Consider the following 12,024-nt stretch of genomic DNA (forward strand, 5'->3'; position numbering starts at 1 on the left):
GCATATTGTCTCGCATTTAAACATTTTCTATTGTCTGGAAGTCAAACAAAGGTAACTCTATCTCTCTGTAGCAAACATCTAACAGTTCAAATTCATATTTAAACCTTTTCGTGTGGGGAGTCTATGCAGTCAAGTTAATTTTACATTTTACATACTAACAAGAAGGATTACTGAATCAACCAGAGAGTCTGTATGAAGTGACTGGTAAGATTTGTTAAAACTGACCTGGAATACCCTCAAACCAAGTACAAAAAATTGCAAAATGGCTACAATGTCATACAACATTAGCACAAAATGACACAAAAAGACAAACAACTACAGAATCACAAAGCGACTACAGCAAACACACAAAATAACTACAGAGCGATGTATGATGTCCAGAAAATAACTACAAAAGAGATACAAAAGTACTATAAAAAGATCCAAAAACATTACAAAATGACAGAAAACAACTACAAAGATGTACAAAATGATGACAGAGACGCAAATAATGGAAAAGCTAAAAAAAAAAAAATGGCCAAAATGACTACAAAAAGGCACAAAAAGACTGTAAAGAGACACAAAATATGTACGAAGACACAGAATTTGACCACAAATGGACACAAAACATTTAAAAAGAGACAAAAAGTGAAGTCACAGAGATCTAAAGTGACTATAGAGAAACAAAATGCTCATAAAAAACCTATAGACATATAAAATGACAACAGAGTGACACAAAACATCTATAAAGAGACACACAATGACTACAAAGTAACAGAACAACCACAAAAAGACACAAAACAACTACAAAGAGACACAGAACGACTACGGAGAGACTCAAAATCAGGTCTAAGAGTTGGAAAATGACACAAAATGACCATAGAGACACAAAATGACAACAAAGAAACACACAGCATCTATAAAGAGACACAAAATGACTGTAGCGACACAAAGCACCTATAAGGACATACAAAATGAGTAGAAAGTGACATAAAACATCTATAGAAAGACACAAAATGACCAAAGAGAAGCACAAAATGTGTACAAGGAGAAGGAAATTGACCAAAGTGTAACTCAAAATGATGACAAAGTGACACAACATGACTACAGAGACAAATCAACTTCAGTACAACACAAGAACGAGTGTCTTTCAGGCTCTGTAGACTGCAAGAAGCTGTCACAACTACTGCACAGATATAAAACGTCTTGAATGATATGTGTCATGACAATGTAGTGCCACAGAACAACGACAAAAAGATACAAAGTGACCACAAAGATACACAAAACAGCCTAAAAGAGGAAAAAAAAACACCACAAACAGGCAATACAACTGATGAGAGAAATGAAACAACTGCAAATAGCGACTGCAAAAAGGCACAAAATGACCGCAAAAAGACACAAAACAAGTACAAAGAGAGACAAAACAAATACAAAGAGACACAGAATGACTACAGAGAGACTCAAAATGTGTTCAAAGAGTTGGAAATTGACCACTGTGTGACACAAAATGACTAGAGAGACACAAAATGACTACAAAATGACACAAAACAAATGTAAAGAGACTCGAAATGTGCACAAGGAGACGGAAATTGGCCACAGTGTCACATAAAATGGCTACAAAGTGACACAACTGCAAAAAAAACCCCAAAATGTCTACTGAGACGACAAAAAGCTGTCACAGTGACTACAAGGAGATATAAAATGACCACAAAAACACACAAAACAGCCACAAATGGGCAAAACAACTGCTGACAGAAATGAAACAACTGTAAAAAGATACCAAACAACTACAGAGACACTAAATAGTGACTGCAAAAAGAAGTTAGGCGACTGCAAAGAGGCACGAAATTACCTCAAAAAGAGACAAAACAAATACAGAGACACAAAACATCTATAAAGACAAACAAAATGACTACATAGAGACACAATATGATTACAAAGTGACCCAAAACATCTGCAGAGACACAAAATGACCAAACAGAAACACAAAATGTGCACAACATGATGAAAATTAACCACAGTGTGACACAAAATAGCTACAAAGTGACACAATATGACTACAGAGACAAAACAAGTGCAAAAAAACCCCCAAAATAACTACTGAGATTGCAAAAACCACTACAAGGAGATGCAAAATGACCACAAAGACGCAAAAACAGCCTAAAAAGATCGTGAAAAAAACTGCAAAAAGATACCAAACAACTACAGAGACGCAAAATAGTGACTGCAAAAAGATGTTAGGCGACAACAAAGAGGCACAGAACGACCCAGACTGGTTTTGTGTTAGCTTTGATTTATTTTTTCAGGATAGTTCCGCTGAGAGTCGAGCTCTCCTGTGTGTGAACGTCGTGACCACACTCCTTCCCATCTGCCTCACATCCATCCTGCAGGGATGAAAGCGGGGAGGTCGGCTCCTCTGCAGCCAAATCTGAAGGGCCCACATTTCACCCGGCGAGCCCTTTGTCACTACAAAGTCATATTTAGAAATGCTGCTCATTAATTTGTCCTCCGTCTTTATCGTGGCACAGCAGAAGTCTTCAGCCGGTGGCGGCGATCTCTCTGCACAATGTGGCTCCGCTCGGCTTCCCGCGCCGCACACATCGGCGGGAAACCAGCGCCGGCGGCTTCATGTTGTCCCCAAATTAGGAAAAAGTCAATCAGTGGATACTGATATCCGAGATGGCGAAAGATTTCAGCTTCCTTGCTTGTGGGAAAGGAAAGGGGGAAGGTTGTCTGCACGCTTACATCTGCAAACGTCCCCTTCAGCGAGATTCAGGAATAATCAGCGGATTCAAATGTCGAGCTTGAGGCGCTGAGTTCAGTGTCGGTCGTCACACATACAGGAATGAATGAGAGAAAAAAGGAGTCAGAAATGGCGTGCGACACCATAAAATGTAGGTGGATGGTGCAGCTTAAAAATAGCTGCTCACAGATCAGCTGTAAGCGAAGTCTGACACTGTGGACTGAGAGCACTGTGACCCCACAACACCCTGTCAGCCATACTAGTATTATTATTGCTTCTGTTTGAGGGATGATAATGTTGTAAGATCTGAGTAGCTGTAATGTGGGAGATGTAAACATGAATTATAATGTCGCCGTGGATTCAGTTAATTAACTCAAGCTCCCGTATTTCCGCACATTGTGGCAAATTAGAAAGTACGCTGCATGAGCTTTCAGCGGTTCCTGTTGGTAACACTCTAATGGACCGAATCTAAAAGTATTCAGCTTAGCTGTGACTCAGAGAGGAAGCACGAATTTGGATGCAAATTGCAGCAATCAGGCTCTAAAGGCTTTAAAGTACCTGAATCGCCTCCACGAGCCGCTGCTGCTGCTGCGACTTCTGACTCCTGTTGACAAGCAGCCAAAATCTGCAGCCAAACTGCCAACAAATAGCTTCCGGTTGTTTTTACTCCGTGCACCTGTTCTTTTCACCTGCGCTCCGACGCCCTGCTGCAAGGCTCACCTTCCTCTGAGCGGCAGCACAATCCTCGTCTGACTCACAAACAAAAGATCATTTACTGGAGCAGCTCTTTGAGGAGTTTGTTGGACCGAATGGATCAAATTCTGATAACACAAAGAGCAACAAGTTTTCCAACCTGTGACACCGTCCAGATCATGTGTAAAGGTTGCTGCACTGCCTGCAAGTTTTATTTCAGTTTTTTTGTCTAATTCTGTTGACGATTTTAATCCATTAATGTACGTCTTAGCGGAACTGTGGAACTTTTTCGGAGCTGCAGTTTCAGAATACGACTTTGCACTGAACACAAATTTGTTCAATGAACCATTCATATCCATTAGCATCAATATTGGGTATATTTGGTTCACAGAAGTTGCAATTTGTTTCCTTATTTCGTTCTATAATGATTGTGTTTGAGGGAAAAAGTTAGTTGAGGTCCGTGTGCATCATGTGACCTGCATTACCAAATATGTCCACAGTGCCAAAGTTTTCCTGTGAATTTGATGAATTATTGAGTTCATGATGATGACTGTCTCAATGCAGGATATGATTGGCTCATTTCACTAACTCCTTTGTTTCTTTATTTGTTTACAGGCAGAAATATAAAAGTACATCACAGAGGTAAGACGCACACACACACACACACACACACACACACACACACACACACACACACACACACACACACACACACACAGTCAGATCAAATCCAGTCAAGTTTGTAGCACAGTTTCTACAATTCTACAATTTCATTTAGCAGACATTTAAACACAAGCAAAGTTGACCAAAGTGATGCACGTGTTAACAGTCAGGCAGTAACAAAATAAGTGCAAAAAGCAATGTGTAAAAGAGATTTTTTTAAAAAATATATAAAATAATAAAACAAAGCCAAACAGGATAACAAGCTGTATGATTAAAGTTTAAAATAAAATGCATTTTAAAAAAGGATTATAAGGAACTACAAAAAGCCAATAAAAGCATCTAACTCTTGAGATTTTATTTTCTTTGTTTTATATCACTTTAAACGATGTAATTTTGAACTATTTGTTGGACAAAACAAGGCATTTGAAGTTCTTGCTGTGGTCCTTAGGGAGTAGTGTCAGACAGTTGTTTTTAGAATAACAATTAATTCATTTATTAATCTCCAAAAAGATTTAAGACAGTGAATACCACCAAAATTACCAAAAGAAAATAATGCACTGAACAATGACCCTTCTTAACTCTGTTTGATAAAACACTTCATATATTCTGGTTCCCACACTTCTTGTTTCTAAATTTACCACATTTCAGACTAACTGGTAAAAGTACAGCCAATAATTTTGGACAATAAGCAACTTGTTTCTCATGTAAACAAGCTGTAGATGTCCTTAAACCAGGGGGCACTACAGGAAGGTGGTAATCAATTAAAAAAATCATTAACTCCAGCTGTACTTGCATTGAAGTCCTGGAGACTTCTCCTAACCTCAAAATGTAGATTTACGTCCTGAGAAGAAAGTCCTTCTTCCCAGAAGAAAGGAAAGTCCTCACAATGTGTCTGTGTGAACAGATATTAATGTAATATATTCATAATGTGTAGGTTGCCTTCATGCTGATAAAGATTCTCTGACAATAAAAGTCTTGTCCCGACAGTCCTCTGAAGGTGTCAGGTTGTTCAGGCACCAAGAAGTTAGCAGCAGATCCTTTAAATCTTGGACAATTTGTTCCACATACCCTACAGATACTCAATCGCATTGAGATGTGGGGAATTTGTAGGCCGAGTCATCACTTTAAAACTCTTTGACGTGTTCCTCAAACCATTCCTGAACAACGTTTGCAGTGTGGAAGGGAGCATTTTATCCTGCAGAGTGGCCATCAGAGAATACAGTGGTCTGCAACAATGTTTCGATTGGAGATACCTGTAAAAGTAATGAAACCGAATCAGAGACTCAGGTGCAGTGCAATGGAGACTTGACAGGCAGGCGTTGGAGTGAACAAGTATAATTTTATTTACAGTACACAAAAGAACAACGACAGGAAGAGACATGAACTATGACCTGCAACAGGAAGTACTTTATTAAAGCTCAGATAACACCAGACCCCCTTAATGGAGTGGCGAAACACTAGAACCAGACTAGAATCGCAAAATAAACTATTAAACTGAACTAACCCATACACGGTACAACCAAGCCAGGAAAACTGTACAGAACAGAAGTTAACTCTACACATAAGGACTGTATATTCGGCAACACAGAGAAACTCAGAACTACTCAGGAATCAGAAATCTAAGCCTGAACAGACTGGGAAAGTTCCAGGCTTGGCAGGTGAGGCAGAGTTGACCAGGGTTGAAGGCGAGCAGGCGGGAGTTCGGTACTGGAGAAAGAGGACAGAACGGAAAGCACGATGCAGAGTCAGTCATCTCTTCTTTAGATAAACTACACCTTGTCGCCCACAGGATGTAAAAGAACATTTTGTTCATCATTATTGGCCATATTCTTCCATTGATTTGTGGTCCAGGTCTGATGTTAATTGCAAGTGCTTTCAGTGGTGGACATGAGTCATCATGGACGCACATAAAGCATTAAGGATTCTAGATATTTGTGCTACAGTAGCTCTTTGACCACATCAGTGAGCCTTCATTGCCAACACTGTGTACAGTGGTCCAAGGAAGGACAACTGGTGAGCCGGAGACAGAGTCATGGTTCTGGTTCACAAGTTGATCGTCCTTGGACTACTGCATACAGTATACACCCCACCACACCTGCAGTTTCTAGACGTTCTGACCCAGTCATCTTGCTATTACAGATCAATCCTTTGTTCAGTTTCTTTCACCGCACATCTTTCACCGCACATTATAACCCACCCACTGACAGGGGTAGGTTATATTAGACCATCTTCCCATCTCTTCTTTAGATAAACTACACTTGGTCATCCACATGATGTTAAGGAACATGTGATTCTTCGTTATAGGCCATCTTCTTTCATTTATACACGGTCCGGGTCTGTTGTTCACTGGGATTAGACCACATCATTGAGATTTCAATGCCCATGACTCTATCTCCGGTTTTCCAGTTGTCCTTCCTTGGACCACTACATACAGTATACACCCCACAACACCTGCAGATTCTAGAAGTTCTGACCCAGTCGTCTTCCTTTGTTCAGATTCTTTCACTGCCAATTTTTCCTGTTTCCAATACGTCAAACTTCAAGAACTGACATGACTTGCTGCCTAATATAACCCACCCACTGACAGGTGCCACTGTAACGAGATAATCAGTGTTATTCACTTCACCTGTCGGTGGTTTTAATATTGTGGCCGCTCGGTGTGTGTGTCCTCACAACATGACTAATAAACACAGAGGAAGCCCACAGTCTGAGATACAGCACTGAAGAGTCTCTCACTCCTCCCACACACACCTGTCTGTCTCCTCACCTGTCTGTCTCTAGTCATACAATCTGTTTATAAATGTGCTGTTCGACATTGAATTTGGGGTTGCGTTGCTGTTTCAAACACAGTCCTCCTGTGCAGCTAATGATCCCCCGACAGGACACCCGAGCCACGTCTTCTTCGTGTTTTCACTCTGACATTTGTCACAGTCGACGCCGCACGACATTCCCCTCTAATTGCATGACTCCTTATTTACAAATGAAGAATATATTCCGCAAGCTGGAGCAATGTGTAGGTGTCAACAATAGAAGAAAAGAAGACTAACCTCCCGTTCACCCACACAGTTCAGAATCAAACACTGGCAACATGACGGGATGCCAGTCACTTTCAGCAGAGCCTTCAATTTCTTTTCATGCCATTTTCTACTTCATGGCAGCTCCACGACAATTATTTGGCTGCACTGGTTACTTTACAAATTCAGATTTTTGCATACAAAATGCTTATAAATGTGATGCTTTGTTATGTATTAATTTATTTAAAAGTGAGTGAGCCACAACATTAAAACCACTGACAGGTGAAGTGAATAGTGTTGGTTATCTTCTTCCAAAACAGCGTTCTGCTTAGAAACCTTGGATCCTGGCATTCATGTCAATGTTGCTTGAACACATACCCTCCCACCTAAACATTGTTGGTGTCCAAGCACACCCCACAACCCGACGGCAGGACAATACACCCCATCACATCGCCAAAACTGCTCAAGGAACAAGACGACGACCCCAAGACATGGACTCGGCCTCCAAAGTCAGATTCCAATCCGATTGATTATCTTTGTGGTGCACCGGAATAAGTCCAGTCCACAAAAAAGATCCCCTGCCAGTGTCCCACTTCCAGACACCCACACAGGTCGGACCTCTTTTGGTCAATACTATCATGTTTTGTTTATAGGTACAGCTAAAATGATTTGTCAATAGACAGAAAATTAATTGGCAACTGTTAATAATGAATTACGTCCAGGGACAAATGCCAAACATTTCATGGTTCCAGGTTCTTAGACATGATTATTTGTCAGTTCATTTTAATAATTTGGAGGTGTGGACTTTTGGTTAAACAAGTCACTGCGTATTATTATTGCTATTTTCAGAATTCTTGCAAACCAAGCAATCACTTCAATGAGAAAACAATGAGCAGGTTGAGCCATTATAAAAATTACCAGTACTTCAGGTCCTACACTAAATCATTGGCACACACAATTAGAAGCAAAATGACAATCAAAATTTTGCTCAATATTTTGAGCAATATTGAGGTCATGACTATTCATTATATATACATTAATTTTTATAACAAAATATTTACTTTCACTTTTATGTTATGCTACATTCCTGCTAAAGTACAAATTTTTGAATCAAAATGAATCGTCACGGAAAATGTCAATAAAATTACTAATACAGCACCTCACTTGGTGAACATCTGCATGTCAACGGATGCCACAATTTACGGAGGTTCCTCAAATGCCTCACATGCCGGCTACGGAAGAAGCTAACTAGCTGAGAGTGCACAGAGAAGCTTCTAGTCTCCACTCAGCATTGTCAATATTAAAATCGATCATGTTCATTTAATAGTGGAAAGCCACCGTTATGATTGTGATAAATATTTGATGAATTGTGCAACTCTATAATATCTCCACCTCATGATTCAGTTTCTGCTTTGACCGTTGATGCTTTAAGTACATTTATCTCACTATACTTTTACTTTAAAAAGTAATTGTAACTGTTTCAGTGCAGGACATTTAGATGTAACGATGCAGCATTAAAACTTTTAGTTGAGCAAATGATCTGAATACTTGGAGGAACCAGCAGGAAATCCACTTTATGCAAATGCTGCATTGGAATCAAACCCATCACGACACGCTTGAATCTCTTGAATCTCAGTCTTGAAGTTTCGTCCTTTCTCTCTCTTCCACTGCGTCTCCCGTTCTGACTCCAGCCGTACCCATGGCAACTAAAATAGATTTCATCCAGTTTACAGTAATTGTTTGGATGTCATGACAACGGCAGGATGCCTGGCCGCAGCCGCAGAGTCTTTATGCCTCCTCCATTGTAAACATTCGCACCATCCACCTGTCCATACTGCAGTAAGAAAGATCGAATCCATCCGTCCATCCGCTCATCCATCCAGATGTAAGCTAAATCAAAAAATGCACTTGAAGTAAGTGTCAACAGTGAAAGTACTCAATGTATAAAATGGTCCCTTCTAACAGTGTTTAGCTATTTTGCATGTGACTCCATTAATCAGTCAGTTGACTTCATAGTTTGTAAAATTCACAGAGCTACAGTCACATTGTTTGTTTTGTCCAAACCACAAACCAGTGAACCAGCTAAAAAAATATTAAGGAGCATCATTACAAAACTACAGCAACAAGTGAAAGCATGGAAATATTGAGATTTTACAGAAAAAAACTTAACTGATTATAAAAATAGCATCTCAGCTAATTTTCTGTTATCGTTTGCTAGTTTAATATTTAACAGAGGGTTAGGGCTAAGTATGTTTCAAGTATTTTTATCTGTTTGTATGCAATATCCTCGCTTTCTGTTGTAACTACAGCTGTCAGATATTTTTATTGGAGTTGAAAGTTTATTATTTCCCTCTAAGATGTACTGGAGTAGAAGTACAAAGTAACAGAAAATACAACTTAAGCTAAAACTAAGACCTAGCTAGGCTATTTAGGATTTAATTATACTTTAATTATCTGTACTTTTCTCAGTAGTAATTAGAATAATTTGCTGACTTCGTTGTGTGGTGAATTCCTTAAATGTTTGAGCATCAAAACTAATTGTTTTATTACAGAAAGCAGGTTAGATAAGGCAATAATTAGCTTCATTTAAGGCTAACAAGAGCTGAGACTGCACTAGACAGACTAACTTTGTAGGAAGCTGGAGCTCAGTCCTTGTGGTTTACCTCTTTCTTTGTCATTCCTGTAGTTTTTTTTTTTTAAACTTGCATTTTAAATGGTAAAACAACAAATCCAAAAGTTAGATTCTGGTCTAAATTTAGCAAATATACTGTAATTTGACTTCATTACAGTGGCATAGCTGATTGTATGCTGCTGCTGAGTTTGTGATGTTTGGACATGCAGAAGAAGTAAAACAGTCTTCCATGTTTAGGCTGTCTGAGAACTTTTCAAACTGGCTTTAGCTGCAGTCTCGGCTGGCAGAGAACCAGCGAGTATAAAGCCTATAAGACGGCGTGTTTGTTTCCTGGAGGAGACTCCCGTCATTTGCTGTGGGTGTCGGCTGATTGACAGGAGGCAGAGTGTCATGGGTCCATCTGGAGGAAACAGATTTTCACGTTCTGGTTCTGTGGTGTGAACAGGACAGCAGCTGTGTGGGTGCACAGAACGAAGATCAGTCAGTCAGCAGGTGTGTGAAGTCTGCAGAGAGGATTTATGGCGATTGGCGTTGCTCTTGTGAGGTACAGAATGTCAGAGATCACAGGAGGCAGCATTACATTATATACGTAGAGTCACATTCAGTCGAGTGTCGTGTTTGGTACTGTAAAAGCAGGAAAAAAATGCAAATGGACAGAAAGTTTTTGAGGGTTTAGAAACATTTAAAAACATGGAACACAAGTTCTGACATGTAATATGAGGTAATATCTCAGATTCTACTCTATTTTTAGATCAAATTCATCAGATTAGTGGAAGAGATCACAGTAGTAAGTTTCCATTAGTTCCATTGAAGCAGAGATGGATTTGATCGACCCATCAGAAGCTTGTTCAACTAAATCAACCAAATATGAGTTTCCAAGTAGTTCTGTAATATCAGGAAACATGATTAAGTGAAAACGTCAGAAGTTAGATTGTTATTTTGAGCAAAGAGCTGCTTTCTCTCTGTCACGTCATGTCTAGACTTGAGGTTTCTAAGAGGGCAGTTCCGGGAGTTCTAGAACACCTTGTACAAACTAGAACAAGTGCCTCCAAAACAGGAAGTTATCCCATCATCAGAAGATCAATACGCCGGGCTTTGTTCAATGTGTGATAGAACTGCAGCTTTAGCACAAAAATAGGGTTTGCTAAATAAAGAACACAGGACTCCAATCAGCAAAAGTCCTGTCAAAAGAAGGTTGTTCATCTAAGAAGACAAGTAGCGCCTCTGAAGCAGCTGTCAGGAGGGGAAACAAGGACAAACAGTTCAGGTTGGTCGAGGCACAGCAGCATTTCACAGCGGATAATGGAAAATGTCCTATTTGTTGATGAATTCCCTGTTAGAGATTAGTGGCAGTAACAGGAGGGTGTATGTAAGGAGAGATAATCGTATCACAGTGGATCAAACCCACAGTAAAACATGCTGCTGGGGATATTGAAGTAGGCCGAGTTTGGAAACCTGAAACAAACTGACTCCACCCTGAACCAAGCAGGAGCAGAACTCTATTCTTCAGAGACATGCTCCTCCCTCTGGGACTTCAAACTTGATGCTTGTTTTTGGATATTTAAAAAAAATGAGTCAAGCTGAGCTAAATTTTCTCTGTGCAGCCGCCTGTAAGATGACAGCTCAGTCATACCCAGCTGACAAATTTGTCTCCGATGTGATGAATATAACAAAAAAAGTTAACACTGAAGGAAACAAACAAGCGAAAACACTTGTGAAGAGGCAGGAGGACTTTGATGGTTCTGCAGAACAAACTGTTAATACCATGCTTAGCTAACATTTCAGCACAAAAGTGACTTGTCCAAATCTTAAAATACAAGACAAATCATTTTGTCTGTTAAGTTTATGGTGCACCACAAGCTGCACGCAAGTCCTAAGATGTAAGAATGAACATATAAATTCTATAGCCACCACAGTTCATATTTTGTCTGTACACGGTGAAGAGTATAATCTGGTGTTCACAGTTAAACATCAACACATGGAGTAAAACTAGAGCTGTAGTGAATCAGCGACAATCTCTTCAACCTACTCTTAAACTAATCGATTGGTCACGGGGAAAAAAAAACATCTTTATTTCTAGATGAACCAAATGTTCCACAGTGCACAGGAGTTTACTCAACTGCAGCCTTATTAGCCTGAATGAATTATAAATCAACATAAAAAGCTTGTATTTGCAGCATGTTAGATCATTTGAACCTGGTTATTTTATACTGGAATGATGAGAACAGACTCGGAGCAGACCAGCATGCACCTGCCCATATAGCTTCTAAAAATAGAACTATATCAACTGGTGATATAAC

The 12,024-nt window shown here is 39.6% G+C and overlaps 1 protein-coding gene across 1 annotated transcript in view; it reads left to right on the plus strand.

Annotated features, from left to right (window-relative positions):
• pde1a (phosphodiesterase 1A, calmodulin-dependent) overlaps nt 1–12,024 on the plus strand; it is a 51,230-nt gene that overhangs the window by 12,741 nt on the left and 26,465 nt on the right. Inside the window, exon 2 of the mRNA XM_023286922.3 lies at nt 4,031–4,057. Within this exon, the coding sequence (XP_023142690.1) occupies nt 4,031–4,057 (27 nt within the window). The remainder of the gene's footprint in view (nt 1–4,030; nt 4,058–12,024) is intronic.

Source organism: Amphiprion ocellaris, chromosome 11 (assembly GCF_022539595.1).
Source record: "Amphiprion ocellaris isolate individual 3 ecotype Okinawa chromosome 11, ASM2253959v1, whole genome shotgun sequence".
Taxonomy (NCBI): domain Eukaryota; kingdom Metazoa; phylum Chordata; class Actinopteri; family Pomacentridae; genus Amphiprion; species Amphiprion ocellaris.